General features: G+C 41.6%; 1 protein-coding gene across 1 annotated transcript in view; it reads right to left on the reverse strand.

Annotated features, from left to right (window-relative positions):
* The window catches only part of ZMIZ1 (zinc finger MIZ-type containing 1), a gene marked incomplete at its 5' end in the record, with an annotated part of 158,114 nt that extends 144,656 nt beyond the window's left edge, over window positions 1–13,458 (reverse strand). Inside the window, one exon of the mRNA XM_084264603.1 lies at window positions 13,399–13,458. Within this exon, the coding sequence (XP_084120729.1) occupies window positions 13,399–13,458 (60 nt within the window). The remainder of the gene's footprint in view (window positions 1–13,398) is intronic.
* Between the last annotated feature and the right edge of the window lie 3,213 nt (window positions 13,459–16,671).

Consider the following 16,671-nt stretch of genomic DNA (forward strand, 5'->3'; position numbering starts at 1 on the left):
TCACACTCTGCTTTACTATGTCTAACACAAGTGAATAGTACTAGAAAAGCCCCTTTGCAAGGATTCAGCTGACAGTTTGGCTGGATTCCAGGGAAGATGGGAAAGTTTTACCTGTTGCCCATGACCACCTCTGTCTTGAAAGTTTTATTTATATAAAGAACAGAGCATTCCTGTACATTAGAGTGGGTGTGTGGTCAGAGGACGCAGGTACACTTGAGGCCAAGTCATTAGTTTTCACAGCACCTGCCTGTGCCCGTTCCACGGTTTGCTGCTGTGTAGTCAGCTGTGGTGGGGGAAGGAGAACAACATTCACATGCAGAGTTACACATAGCAGCTGATACATGGCAACTTCAGGTGCAAACATTTCGACACACAGCCAGCTCTTCAAATTGTTACTCCCTATCAGGCAGGGATCAAAAAATGTTGATACACAATAAAACTGTAACAGGCTCAAAAGTATAAACTTCATCCCACATACGAATTCAGGCCTGTGAGTGAAACAGCCACACGTTATAAAGACCTTACTTTGTATAAAAGTGCGCCAAAGCACAATCGAGTTCTTTCAGTCTACACACCCACACCAAAGTGGGTGCAAACCACTTCCTGCAACCAAAGACTCAGTATGATTTTAGAGACAGAAACCAATTATCCACATTGAAACATGGCAGGGACAACAGCCTTATCTCCTCTAAATATAGAAGACTGCAACCCAGATGTACTTTCACATATCTTAGAACAGCCTAGTAATGGAAGAGTAACAGTCAAAATCAAGGTAAACCCTCTGTAATTGCTCTTATCTCACACACAGATTGAGAAATACTAATATGACAGCAGTGGTATGGAAAGAGAATCCCTTAAACATGGAGTCCATATGTTCCAGTTTGTTGCTATAGAAAACAAACGTAGAATTTCAATGTACAAGTGACATTATCTCTGGTGAAGGATTTTTTTTTCTTCTTTCTGTGGAATACATCAGACGGAAGGCGCAGACCTAATTTACCACAACTTAACCTATTCAAAATAAGATGTCATGCAAATAAGTTTTTGAGCAGCAAACTGCTTAACTATGCTAAACAAGTTATTGCATTTATTTACGTGATGTCGCACCGAATTATGAAGGCTGACTCAAGTTGTCTGTTTATTTTGCCGAGTTACGTCTGCTCTGTGTCTCACTCCTTGATTTAATTGAGCTGCTGAAGATAATATAACTTATCACACAGACACTATGCCATGTTGTTAGATTCTAGGTTAATTAACAGTAGCCTACAGTCACTGAATTTCTCACATGGTTAGCCACTTGGACCCTGTCTACTGTCTAGCTTCACTAATCAACGAGTCTGGGAATTTTACATTAGCAACAGAACACACTAGCGACATGCTTCTGACTGCTGGAAAAAGAGAACAGGGCTAGATGGTAGGTGGGCTTTTCTTCACTCTGAAATTAACCCATTCTCACACACCACATGGCCAGGCTGCATGCCTGGCAAAACTTCTGGGATGCCAAGTGGGGATATTAAATCCAGGAGGCAGCTGCTGCTGCAGGACAGAAAGCTACGGCTGCTGTTCCACAAGCACTGCCAGCTAGCACAACACTGATGGTTGCCAGCCCTCAAAGGCTCCTGCCTCCTCTCCTGCGCAGCACAAGAACTAGCCTCACCCTATACTTAAATTTCAGCTTCACTGGGTCTCTAAGATGGGATGCAGTCCAGCTCCTTCAACCTTGACACTAGCAGGGGAGCTAGCAGCCGTGCGTGCCACTCCAGCGGCAGGCCACTCAGGAGCTCATGGGAATGGTCACAGGTTACAGAACATCATCTTTTCATGCCAACCCTAGACTGAGGTTGATCTAAAATTAAGGATACATTTTCTTGACATGCTTAGTTTCATGGCAGGCTGCCACTCAGAGCTTCTTCCCCAAAACATGTGAATTCTACCACTTTCAGTGTGACAGAGCATTCTTGCTGTTCTGACTGTGAATTAACCTCCCAAAAACTGATCTTCAGTTATCACAGAGTCCCTATGTGACCACACAATCCTTAGACCTGACTCGAAGGTGGCAGCAAACAAAAGGTAAGGCTGGGAAAGTACCAGGACTCCACACTCCCCAGCCCACACTTAAGATTAAACACATCATGAAACTCTCCCGAAGGTGGAGCTATACCATCAATATGAGAGAATGACAACGTTATATGCCCAGTACAAATACTCCCCTTGTCTCAAAACACAGAGTCTCAATCTAGAGAAATTTTCCTTGTTATTCTCCATAAACACAATGCATACAAAGAGGGGTGCCAAAAGGAAATTATTTTTACTGTTCTGATATGGTACACATTTACATTAGGGTTAATCCTCAAACTTCATCCAACTAATCCTAGTTTAGACAACAGGTTCATTTATGAGTTCTGCAAAACCTTGCAACAGATCCTGATTTCAAGTAGTAGTAAACCCAGTACCAAACCCATCTTTTCCAAATGATGATAGAGATAGTCAGCATGCCATAAATTTTGTGTAGAGCTCATGACATTTGCAATGTATTTATACAGCTCAAGTTCACATGATCCCTTTGCTATTTTCAGTTGCTGGCATGCAGGTTTTCAAGCCTTTCTTCACAACAATAGACATTAAAAAGCTCAGATGACTGTAAAATCTAGGCATTTAAAAGCAAAACAAAACATACAGCAGTTATTGAACTTTAGGTATAAAAATGAGAATAATTAAAACTATTAATGCAAAAACTGTAGTTCTTTTGGAACCAAATTGATGTTGTTTGAGGAAGGAGCTGACCACCTTTTCCATACCTATGTGGCTTTCCTAACTGGTGCATAATGCTCCAATCCTAGAGAGAAAGATTTGGTGTGCAGATGCTTTAGCAGATTCTGCCAGGCAATTCCGATTATTTTAATTTTTTTTGCTTGTCTTAACATTCATCCAGACATGCCTACATCACACATAATGAAAATGCACTGTTGTACTGAGAGGGGAATAAGAAAGAAAGTGACCTGGAAAGGGACAGAGAGAACAGAAATTACGTGCTCTTCAACTGAGGCAAACCAGGAACGGAATTACTGTGGTCCTGCATGTTGGGCAAAGGGCACTCAGCTCCCAAACAAAAACTAATCACATATCTAAAGAATGTAAACAGGATTCCTGGTCAGACACCCTTGACACAACGCAGCCAAGAAGAGACAAGGCTGGTCTCTGAATATTACTCAGCACACAACTATGTTCCCACTAGACCTAAATTTGATAGCTCACTCAGCACCATAAGCAAGCATTAGAGGACCTGCAAATCAGCAAGGGGCATTTGCTGTAATACATTAATAGAGCCTTTATTACTTTAAAACCTAAGCAGGCTCCATGAGTGAAATAGTTACCTTTTTTCTGGCAGTCAAGTGTGATTATACAAAGGTCTGGTCCACAAGCAGCTATACTCAGTATATTAAAAACTCTTCTTCAGCAAAGATTCAAAACATGGTATTTTTCTTTTTCAAGAGGATAGAGGGGAGTATTGAGCTATTTTCTGTCCTTTGGGAGTGTGATTTTTGTTTATCTGGATATGGTTATGTATAGTGCAATTCTCTACAGTCCCCTTTAATATCAGAGTGTTTTATTTATCAAAAAATTAAAAGGCTCAAGCTGTGCATTTTGTATTCAGATAATCCCCCCCACCCAATTTAGTGTTTGTGAGATTGAGAGATCCCTAATTAATAGAATTATCTTGCACTTACATGGCTCATTCCATCGGAGGCTTTATAAATATTTCATTAAGATCACATTTTGAGAAGCACTAGATACACTGACAGAGAGATTAAAACCACGTTACTTACAAAAAACAGAATGAAAGGGAGTCACCTTTGCCCCATGTGTCCACTGCAGCTACTTTTTCAAAGGAAACCAGTAAATACTGAGCAAAGATTAGCACCTCTCCATCAGATGTTTCCACTACGTGACAATACTGGATAAGATGAGCAGGGGAGTTAACAGTAAAGATAGAAGATCACATGCTGAACAAATGAGAAGAACAACAAAAAAACCCAGCACCACTGAAATGCAAAAAAGCAAGTTGTCTGGGTGCAGGCTGTAAGGAAACAAAACCTGTACTAATGCAGATTTCTACAGATACTCCTCTCATACGCTTTCAGTACGTGTATAAATGAGCACTGGTAATTGAATGGCCTTGTTCCGCTGTCTGGATCTCCTATGCTGTGAGCTCCGAGAGGAAGATTGAGCGTGTGTGTGGTGGAGGAAAGATATGGCAACACTGGCTTGTCCAATAGTTTTACAGAAGTGTTAGAGATTAATTCAACACCCTGATCCTCATCAAGCACTACACACAGAAGCTAGAAGATACAAACTGAGAAACACTCCCTAAGCTCTGCTGATCAGAATTCTCTCTCTCCTCTTATCAACATAACTGCAGTGTACTTATGGTACAAAAATCATAGAATACCAGGTTGGAAGGGACCTCAAGGATCTTCTGGTCTAATCCTTCTTGGGAAAAGCTCCAACTAGACAAGATGGCCTGTGCAACCGAATCTTAAAAGCATCAAATGTTGGGAAATCCACCACTTCCCTGGGGAGATTACAACCATGGTAGATTGTTCTCATAGTGAAAAAATTATTTAAGTGTCCAATGGGACTCTCCCCAGGTGTAACTTGTACCTTTCACGCCTCGCCATTTCCATGTGACTCCTGGTAAGAAGAGAGAATCCATCTCCTTTGTACCCACCCTTGAAATATTAAAACACAATAAAGTCTCCCCTAAGCCTTCTTTTCTCAAGGCTGAACAAGACCAGCTCTCTCAATCTTTCCTCATACAGCAAGCTTCCCAGACCTTTGATCAGCTTTGTGGCCCTTCTCTGGACCCTCTCCAGCACGTCATTTTGTACAATGAGGACCAAAACTGAACACAGTACTGCAGGTGCGGCCTCACAAGCACTGAGTAGAGCAGGATAATGACTTCTTTCTCTCTGCTGGTGATGCCCTTGGTGATGCAATCCATGTCCTGTTGGCATTCTTTGCCGCAGCAGCATGCTATTCACTCATATGGAGCTTGTGTCCATCAGGACACCCCAGGTCCCTTCCCACAGAGCTGTTCTCCAGCCATGCAGATCTCAGCCTGTGCTGCACTCCAGGATTATGTGTTCCCACATGCAAGACCTTATATGCTTGTCCTTGCTGAACTTCATAAGGCTCTTGTTAACCCACTTTTCCAGCCTACCTAGGTCTTCCTGCAAGAAGGAAGGCCCCTCTCTTCTCAAGGGCCTACTCCCCCACCCAGTTTTGTATCATCTTCATCTGGGTGAACGTGATCCCATCATCCAGATCACTCAGGAAGATATTAAACATAGGGCCCAGTATCGAACTCTGGAAGATCCCACTTGTGACAAGTTGCCAGATTGAGAACTGTTTACCACCGCCTTCTGAGTATGGCCTGTCAGCCAGCTCCCCATCCACCACCCTAGACACTACTGCATCAATTTCTCTAGGATGAGGGTGTAACATAAGTTTACAAAGGAACACACAGCAAAAGCATCTTTTGTCATAAACCCATCTACCACCCTCCAGCCCCACTCTCTGCTGCCCGAGAGGAAACCGTGACTCAGGGGTCTAAAGGCTATGATCCAGATCTGACTGGAGATGGAAATGGGGCACTCTATTATTATGTCTTTCTGCCAATCTATCAATAATCCAGTCTTACCACCAGCACCTAGACTGCTATTATGCCAGCTGAGAGAACTGAGAACAGTATGATTTCCAAAAAGACTCAAAATAATGAGGGGTCTAAATTATTTCCTTAATCACTCACAAGGAATGATTTTATGGGGAAAATGTCACGAAACAAAGGTACCGTTGTTTGTTCTTTCTCTAAGGACATGCTCAGTGATGCAAGGCTCCAAACTATCTTTAAATTTGCAATTACAGCTTAACTGAATTATGAAATCATTTTGCCTAACCAGTTCACTCACTCTTCTTGGCAACAGAAACAAGCCATTTTCCATTAGTATCTCCCTGTCATTACATGCTAGCACAGGATGTATCTATGTGACTACAGCAACAATGCTGAGGCTTCTTTAGCTTTATCGTTCCAACAGACAACGTAACGATACACGAGCTTTCTTCCCTAACGCCACTCTGATATTCAGCCAGCGAGTTCGGTCCTAAGTCTTTCAACACATCAAGGAGTTAATTTTCTACAAGCAGTGGCCAGGCTCTTTCCCTCAGAATACAACTGCTCTATTAGAATTGTCATCTAAGTATTTCAATTGTTCATGTTTTTCATTGATGAAACTAGGCTTATCAAAATAAATTAAAATAATCTAGCCTCACAATGTCTTTTGGTAGAAGATTAAGTAAAGGGTACAGGGGCAGTGGGGCTTTTATGTAAGTAATTCTGTTTTATGAACCATTTAATAATTTGAGGTGCCTATCACAGCATTTTGAAACATTTGACTTGGACTTTTTTTTTTCCCCCATGTAATTTCATACTATATCAAGGTGTTTTAAAGACATTAATGAAGTATTACAACACCCCTTGATAGGAAGATTGTTGTCAATAGTGCACCCTTTAAAAAGAAATAATGCTACCCAAGGATATAAAGAGGCACTGACTCAAATTCCTCTGACTTACGTACTGAACCAATTTTAAAACTGCATTCAAAATAAATACATTTATTAATTTTCTGAATTTCAGGAGAATAAAGGCACTGATTTTGAAAAGTAACCAATAGCCTTCCGTATGCCCAGTCAAACAGCAGCACATTTGTTGGACGTATTTTGTTTTCCAATTACATTTTTTATTTAAGTAATTTACTTACTCACTGGTGGTGCTTTTTATAGCACTTTTAATCAACTGACTTAATCTTTATTATTTTAATCTCAATCTATTCAGAGATAAAATCTCAAGGTGACTATTTAAAATGACCACTACATGAACTGATACCACTGTGGATGATACAAAATTCACATACATGACCTATTCTCAAAGGTCCTACCAGCCAGCTAGACACTACTGAGATATTTCAACACCAAAAGGAAAAATGTCTCCCTATACATCATTTTCATTTGCATGTGCTTACTAAACTGCCTGCAGCATATGCTTTGTGATTTGCCTATGTACAATGTTGCATAGTGCACAGAAGCAAGAAGGAGCAAACACTACCAGACTTTTCCTTCAGTAGATGATGATAGAGGTCTGCACAGCTGAAGGCTGTATTGGTATTAACAGTACTACCACTACATCACATACCTTTATAAGAACATCTGCTTTTAGAAACAGACACAATGGTCCTTATGTGCACATGCTGCGTAAGTCATACCTGCTATGGATTTGCTGTTGCAATAATGCACACAGATGAAGGAGCTCAAGTAGCAAGTGCCTGTGTATGAAAGAAGGGCCAGAAATGGCATCACAGAAGCTAGAGACATATTAGCAGATATGTCACATGGTGACTGCAGAGTTTGACCCTGCTACTGACAAAAAGCACTTCCTATGCTTATCTTACAGGTAACATCATGGATTCTACTTAGATTTCTAGAATTTTCAAATGTCTTCCATATTTACCATTAGACAATCTTGAAGAATAGGCCAGATTAGTCAGTTGCACAGAAAAGAATAAAATTATTCTTAATACTATGAATATTAAAGTGCAAGTGTAAAACATGCTTTTTCCTTTTCAAAACCAGTTAAAGGATAGTAGTGTCCCAGACCTTGAGTACAGGTGAAACAAGGAGCAGAACTGGGAAGGAGAGAAGGCCTAGAGCATCTCCCCTACGAGGAAAGGCCAAATGAACTGGGGCTGTTCAGCCTTGAGAAAAGGAATCTGAGAGGGCATCTGATTAATGTTTATAAATATCTTAAGTGTGGGAGACGGGGCCAGCCTCTTTACAACGGTCTGTGGAGACAGGACAAGGGGCAATGGCTGCAAGTTGCAGCACAGGAAGTTCCCCACCAACATGCAGAAGAACTTTTTCACAGTGAGGGTGACAGAGCCCTGGGACAGGCTGCCCAGGGAGGTTGTGGAGTCTCCTTCTCTGGAGATATTTAAGACCTGTCTGGACGCCTACCTGTGCAATATGAGCTAGGGAGCTGCTTTGGCAGGGGGGTTGGACCCGATGATCTCTCAAGGTCCCTTCCTTTTGCAGCTGTAATTTCATGCCAGTCCATATTAACCAGTCCAAAATATATCTAAAGTGACATGCTTATGACTGCTGAATCTTTACCTAAGTCCACAACAGTAAGACTGAAGAGGAGAATTAGTTCAAACATTTCAGGGTTTAAATGCTAACAGTTATGTAAATATACAAAGAATCGTATTTTTCTCTGAATTGCAAGCAACCAAAAACCCAGTTGGTGAATGATGAAAGAAATGGGCCTGCTTGTTTCCAATCTGAGCAAGAAAATATCAACAAAAATGCACAGTAATTACAACTTTTAGCATATATCTCTGAATGGCTGGGTAGACATTAAAGCATCACAACTGCATCACTTCAGCAAATTTTCTTGAAGGAAAGAGGGGAGAAATGCTAATCTGATTCTATGAATCAGTTCTGTGATGTGTGCCTCCAATTAAGTGGGGCACCCCAAGTGATCCAGCATAATTTGATGATATTGCTCCATGTGTTCTGATGTACCATGACACAAGGAGCAAAAAAACCCCAAACCTCTGTTTCCACCAGAACCAAATACTTTTGACACCAGAGAGTATTTTCAAACTTCCTTTTAATCTGTTAATAAAATTTCAGCAGAGCTTTAGTATGTATCCCAACAATCACCCTCAGCATGGTAGGAAGATATCACAGACCTATTCTGAAAGGGTTGGCTTCATTGTAACTTAAATATAAAAATATTTTCTCCATCTTCCTCTTTTCAAGAATTTCTGAAAAGTCATATAGAAACCACACAAAGTGCCAGACAACAAAACATAGAAGTTCCCAGATTCCAAATAGCTTTGAGTTTTTAAAGCAGACACATCAAGGTGAGAGTTGAGAGATGTCACACAACCCACTGATTTTGCCTGGTGTTCGCTCATCCAAAAGAACGGACGGTGTTTGGTTGAAGCGATACCTCTGGTCTGCCATGAAGAACAATTTAAGAAAACCACTGGGAGTCAAGCTGGCTCCTTCAGAATGCTGCACCTGGGCCCCAAGCACCAGGGAAGCCCTCAATATCAGCTCTCTACCCGCCCAAGCCAGGCCCTCCTGCCCTGGAGCTCCACATTGTATGATGTGTCAGAGCCACCTGAGCTGCGAGTACTCATGAAATAATCAGATTAATACTACAGCCTCAAACAGGGCAGTCCTCCAGGGCTATCAAACTTTTGCTGAGCACAGAGTCATTTTGTGGTTTTGTTTGTATGGACAAAGAATTAAAGAGAAAGAGTCTGCACCCTGAAGATGCAGTCTCCTTCAGTATACCCTGAAGAGTCTCCTGTGTCATGACAAACTAATTGCATGTGTTAAGGGAAGCCTGTTACTGTGGCGTTTTCCACTCTACATCAAAAAAAACCATGTTTGATTTTAAAGCACATACACTTACAAATACTAAGGGAATCAGCTACAAAGAGACCACACAAGCTGTTCCACCCTTCCACAGAAGTCTGGAGCTTTTTTAAGCATAAATACACAGCCACCTCTACAGTTTGCCCTTTCATCTATTCTGAAACACTTCTTAACACACACACACACACACACAGCCCCCCCATATTTCATTTCCTAACTAGCTGATCATATACAAGTTTTGGGTTTGTAGTTTTAAAGTGCTAAAAAAGATGAAGGTAAAATGCAACCTTGATCCTGGAACAGAAGCCAGCAAGGATATTGTGGGTGTCTCACAAGTCACAGTGCTGGGAAGAAAGAAGTGTGTTCTGACCCTATGTTGAAACCTGATCTAGTTAAAGAGGCACATGGATTGCCATTTATAGCGTTTCTCAGGGGCTGGGGTGAGGGGTAAGGAGGGTGGCAGACAGCTCCTGGTCTGCCTGCATGAGCCACTAGCTGCCAGCAAGGTTATAAAACATGCAGATGCTGGGGGCCAAGGAAGGATGGTTTTCCTCCCCCTGTTGCAGCGCACCTTCCATGCCTCTGCTATGCTGTTAATCACCCCAAAAGCATGTGCCTTCAGGAGCACACTGTTTGTTCACAGGCTGTTAAGACAGAATAAAAGACTGTAGACTAGGTAAAAAAAGACAGGCAGATTTTTGTTTGATCTTGCAGAATCCCAAAATTTGGTGAAGATACATTGGTATGGCCACACAAGGCACTGCTTTGCTCCCCAAACCAAAGTGCACCTAACAGCATACAGTCCAGGTCTCTATGGGTACATCGCAATTACCCCTTGTGCTACATCAAATTTTGCCAGCTAATGACATGTCTTAAAGAACAAGGTAAATGTCTTCAAGCCAAAAATTTATGACCCTGTGACAGAGATGAGTCTCCTCCAAAAAGCTAGTCAGAATTGGTTTCTGTCTCTCCACTACAGCAAAGATAACAGCACAAGATTTTGGAACTACTGAAAAGCAAAGAGCAGCCTCTACGTTAAATCCCTCAACAAAACAAAAAAGCTTTGCCCCAAAATAATTCTGCCATTCCTCTCCAACAAAACTACAAGTATTACCTTTTTAACAAAAAAGCTTTCTGCTCTATGTTTCTGGTGCTCAGGCACTGTCACGGTTAACTACACTTTTTCAGGAGTTGGAAACAAAAGTGTCCCTACTCCCTTACTCAAGCCAATACAGAATATAGGCACCATGAATTCACAAGCACACCCAAGTAGGGTACCTCCTCCTTATCCTCTGCTGTCTGACAGAAGAGAGCAACTACACAAGCATGCCCCTGCCCACCAAAAATCCCCAATCTTTCTTTCAGACAAGATCAAATAAACTCAAGAATGCTCCACAAATGCTGGGAAGTCTGACCTTCCTCCCTTCCCCCCAGCCTCCGCCACTGTAGGATATCCTAGCTGCGTATGCAATCCAGCACTACATATAAATGAAGCTAGTGGTTTAACTGACAGAGCACCCATCACGTAGGCAAAACACCTCTAATACTTTAAGTATTATAATTTGATAGTCTTATCTAATTAAAATAATACAAATTCTCTACGTACAGAAACCAACAGCTCTAGAAAAAGGCACTGAGTAGCATCCTCCATTTGTCTCCACTTGATCTAAAGGTCTGTTCTTAACAGCTGGGAGGTTAAATTGCTCTGCAAGTCACTTCATTCTTCATCCTACAGGCTAGAGTGGCCAAATGGAACACCAATTTGTGCCAGTCAAGGGCATGTTTTTTTCTGAACCAGATAGTTGTTCCTAAGAAACTGGGATGAAATCCCCAAATTCCTATTTCCCTCAGGCTTCTAAAGGGCCATGAGATGCATTAACTTTCACCACAGAGTGATGAAGGAGAGAACACGCTACCACAGACTGAGGTTGGATTACGACCAGCAATTCTGCAGGGACAGATTCCTATTTCTGCCCCCTGACCTACGAACTGGCTTTGTTTGATTTATTCTGAAATTCTCTCTCATAAAGGAAACACAGAGAGAAAAATCTGCTGGTTTAGATATAAACTCTATTGGGTTTTTATATCCCCCAAAGCACCTGCGTGGTCAGGCTTACAAATAAACACACTTTTTCTGTTCTTTGCATTACAACACATTCTAGAACATACAAACTTTTACTAACATCTAGGCAAACATGACAAACTATAATGATGGACACTGATGAAACTAAGAGAACGGAAGCACATAATCACAGAATCATAGAATATCTCAAAGTTTTAAGGGACCCAGAAGGATCATTAAGTCCAACTCCCTGCATCTCACAGCACTACCTAAAATTAAATCATATGACTAAAAGCATTGTACAGACACTCCTTGCACTTTGAACAGGCTTGGTGCCATGACCTCACTGGGGAGGGTTTTCCAGTGACTGACCGCCCATAATGAAGAACCTTTTCCTAATGTCCAATCTGAACTTCCCCTGATGCAGCTTCATGCCATTTCCCCATATCCCATAGCTGGACACCAGGGAGAGAAGATCACCCACTCCCGTTATGCTGCCCCTCATAGGAGAATGTAAATAAAAGGAGCTAAGTTTCAATATCTAGATAGATACAGTACTGCACCCATGTTTATGTTTTTATCAGTTCTTTTGATTTGGGGTGTTTGTGCCCACAACACACACAAAATCTATTAACAGAGAAATGTTGCACTCCCTCAAGAAGCAATATGCTCATGTCCACAGCAAAAGTGGGGAAGTTGTTTTTTAACTTAGTTAATACAAATATGAAACCAAACCAGCAAGACTCTGGCCTCTAAACATGCTGTGGCCTGAACTGACAAAGGAAACAGACAACAGGGAAAAATTATTTGGGGACATCATTTCACAGAATAATATCTTTCTGTTTTTCCAATATAACTCAGAAAATTTCAACTAGTTCTGAAGATATTAACTTTAGGGCTCATCTCCTGGATCCAGTTGGGATAACTCATCTTCAAAATACCTGTGTGCACCTTGCCTTTACGCACCTGTTTGCTACATGCACACATTGGTTTAGAGATAAAACCAGGAAACATCAGTATGAGAAACCACTCTCTTGCTCATCTCGTCTACACAAAATACCATTGCTGTGAATTTTCTGAATGCAATCTTGCATGTAGAGGACATGTATAAGGGGAAGATACGTGCTGTCTGCAACGCTCTCCGAGAAGGGTAAAGCAGGGAAAGGTAGAACCTGCTCATTCCATCCTTACCTTTGTAGTTTCACTTGGTTATGAAAGCATTTACACTCACACAGTAGGGAAATCTGCAAATGAGACTGAGATCCCACTGCCTTTCAGTGAATTATAAGGGCCCTTCATCTTCACAAACAGATGCTTCTGAAAATTTTACCGTGCAAACAGAAGTTTTTACATCTCCACACACACCAATTAACCTGAGCACTTGGAAGTATGCCAACGATCCATGCTCAAGTCTCCAGGCAGCACAGATTTTAGCTCAGATACTGGATTAGAGTCAAAACCAGCCCATCAAAATTTTGGATTATCATGCTCAGAGCACAAGTACGATGGCTGCCCACTGTGACACCTTCAGGGCAGAGCTGGCAGGACTGGCACCACTCTGCTTTCAGCCAAGAGAGATCTGTTGAGTCTCCAGGCTGAAGATGTCTAAGAAAGGTGAAAGAGAAAGTTTAGCTTTTGAGGTTTATACACCAGGTCTTGTCTTGCAGGAGATATGCTTCCCTTCAAGGAGATTACAGTGTCTCATTCCTACCACTCTCCTACTCTCTAAAAGGCAAGGATATTCATTGAACAACAGGTAACCATAGTGCACAACACACCCTGCCACACCACACACAGTGCTCATGCAGCAGCAAAGGTCTCCATCTTCAGCTTACCTGTTTTATGCACTGCAGCCGGTCATTGGTCTGCTGTATGTGCCTGTCCATAGAATTCATTTTGATTGTCTCCACTTTCTTCTACCTGAAAGCCATTAAAATCCCTCAATCTGCAAGATAAAAAAGACAAGAAAGATCACTGAGCACAGCCCATGCACTTCTACCACCTAAACAACCAAGCACATCAGCTTGCAAGAAACCCCTGAGCACAGTGCGAGATAAAATAAGCCAAATAACAGTGGCAGTCTGGCTTTTGCAAGGACAAGGGCATGGGGATTCTTCTTAATCTTCCTCTTACAGGATGTATTTTTCTCTTAATATTTATCAGATATGGCAGAGTATTATATGGCCCAAAGTAACACGGAATGGGTGTTAAATACTCTGGATTTCTGTATTGAAAATAAAAGCAAGAGGTATACTTTGGACTCTCCTCCAACTAGCATATTTAATGAGCCCTTGAAACAGCCAAGATGACAGTGAGTGAAGGACTGGGGTTTACAAGTCATCCAAGACCTTCAGAATGACTAAGAATTTCATATGTACAACCTAGCATACATGTTCAGACCAACGGGATGAGTGGTTCCTACCTTCTAGAAAAAATGGGCTCTTTAAGGTATCCATATCTGGATAAATTACTTGTTACTTCTGGAAAAACATGTCCTGAGCTCTTCAGACCAATTTCTACTGTGCAACCTAAGGCAAACCTAAATTTCCCTGGGACTTTAAAAGTAACAAGAAAATGGAAATGAAGGCTTAGAGTGGTGTTAGGAGTTTTAATTTATGTTGCTACAGCTGTATAAAATCATCAAATGAAAACTGCCAACAAGTTACAATGATTGAAAGAGCAGAGCAACAGTCCCCTAAGCCCACCACTGATGCTCCTCACGCTGAGTTATGTTCATGGATACAGCTTGGTACACACTAGTGCCATCAAGATGAGTCCTGCTCCATGCATTCATTAACTTTTTCAAAGCCATGCTCTACATCATATTCCATGATCACACCTAAGTGCCTCTTTGTCGACATAATGGTATGTGTCTGGAATCAAGAACACCACCAGCAAGAGGGGAAAACAGTAACTGCTAAATCAGCATGCACACATCAGGCTGAATTCCCCATTTACCTCCTGACCCGGACCCTGTGGGGTAAGGGGTTAGCCAAAGCACAAACAGCTTGACTCATCTGAAAGGCAGGAATGGCCAAAATGCCACTCACACCTGGACCAAAGGCAAGATGCTAAAAGCACAGGCAAGCATAAATAAGCCTCCACCATGGTGTGGGCATGGTTTGCGTTTCACTGGGCCCCCTCTCCAGCCTTCCCTTACAGCATTCCTACAGTGCAGAACAGCGGATCAAACACAGAAGACAACAACTAACCAACAGTTTCAGTCCATAATTCATATTACCGAACAGTTTACATCATGACTTCTACTTATTTACATTTTTAAGTAGAACTGTATGAGACTCCAGCCTGTACTTGATAAGCTAAGCAGTTTTAAACGTTTCTTTTTCCAGAACTCACTTCTCAGGGATAGAGAGATGTTTCACACATACATATATATATATGCTGCTGTTTCAGACCCTTTCATGGCTTCTAAAATGGAATTGAAGCCATAGAAATTGTGCATTGCAACATGAAAACAGTCTTTGCCTACGAATTCCCATATCCTTTTACTGCAACAGAGTGGTACAGTCAGAGAAGGTGCATCCTCACACTCACAACCAGGGGATGGGCACAGACTCATATACACAGAAATATACACCCAAATGCTGTATTTATATAAACCTTTATACTAGCACAAGCAAGGTCCCAGACTCACATAGAAACAACCCCCCACCTCGTGAACCTGTTCAGTGGCACTGAGCAGTTTATCATCCAGAGAGCTGTCCATAACAAAACTCTTTTCAGTCCCTACAAACACATAAGAGACAGAACATTTTTCAGGTAGTTGTTCAGTTAGAGAAGCTGTCCATTCACTGCTACTACACGTTGTAGTAGCATCTACATCTCTTCAGTTAAAGCACCTCTACAAGTCCATCACCATCTGCACTCAGCCCCCAGAAGGAAAGGAGTGTTCCCTGTGCTGGAAACCCTGACTGCACAGCTTTTACAGCGAGACAGACTCCAGAGCCCAGCATCCATGGGTGTCCCACACATCCACGCCGCCTGAGATTTCTGTACCTCGCTGATAATGTTCTGCCATGGCTTCTGCCGGATTAGGCTCAGGGAAAGAAATCTTTTCTGCTAGACAGCTAAATGAGGTCTTATAACAGCAGCTCAAGCTCCTCATCTCCACACTCTAGACACAAGAGGGTTCAATAAAGCACTCCTGTCAATAAATTATAATACTTATTAAATGGAAAAGCCAGTTTCACATACAAGTATTATCATTTGATTATGCCACTGCCACCTTCTCAATGGCAAATGCCATCCAAAGGTCCTTTAGCAAATGTAAATTGATATATTTTATTAAAAGTGAGTAACAGAGTCTTATCTGCCTGTAAGACCCCCAAACAGACATCAGTAGTCATGAAGTTTAATCTCTCAGTGGACAGCAGAGGTATTTATCAAGAGATAAGCTAGCCCAGACATGACACCACTTCAGCAGTGATCCATCTTACAAGCTGGGACACATTATCTGCATTTTAATTGAACATCAGGACAGATGGAGAAGGGCATGCTGCAAACAAACGTATACATGCACATACTTTAAAAAAAATATTTCAAGAAATGTAAACTCAGGTTTTTTTCTTTTTTTTTCCTCCCCTTTTTTGCTTAATGGACCAGTAAGCAAAACACTGCATTTCTGTTCAACTTCATAACATGATTTTTGTCATGTTTTGGCATAACCTATTTAACCTACGTAGTGCCATACAGCCACACAGAAAAACTGGGACCCAAGGTGAAAAAGAGTATCTGTCCCAAGCAACAGATACATCGACATCCTCTATATTGCCAGAAAAGACAATCCTCAATTAAAGCCAGATACACCAATGCTCAGACTCATAGCTAGTGACATCAGGAGCTCATCTCTGGTGTTACGGGCGATGTACTTCAGGGCTGGGAGACTACAGAAATTTTACAGCGAAATTTTACAGAGAAAATGATGACTTGTATTCATGTACTATCACTCATGCCAAAAAACTGTCCTGCACATTGATTTATGAACTGTGCATATAGGTACTACCCCAGTTCTCTGCCTTCCAGTTAACCATAAGCAAAAATGAAAGGTTGCTATCAGCTACCCAAACCATGGCTTACTATCGTCCTTG

This window comes from Gallinula chloropus (genome assembly GCF_964237585.1).
Source record: "Gallinula chloropus genome assembly, chromosome: 5".
Lineage (NCBI taxonomy): Eukaryota > Metazoa > Chordata > Aves > Gruiformes > Rallidae > Gallinula > Gallinula chloropus.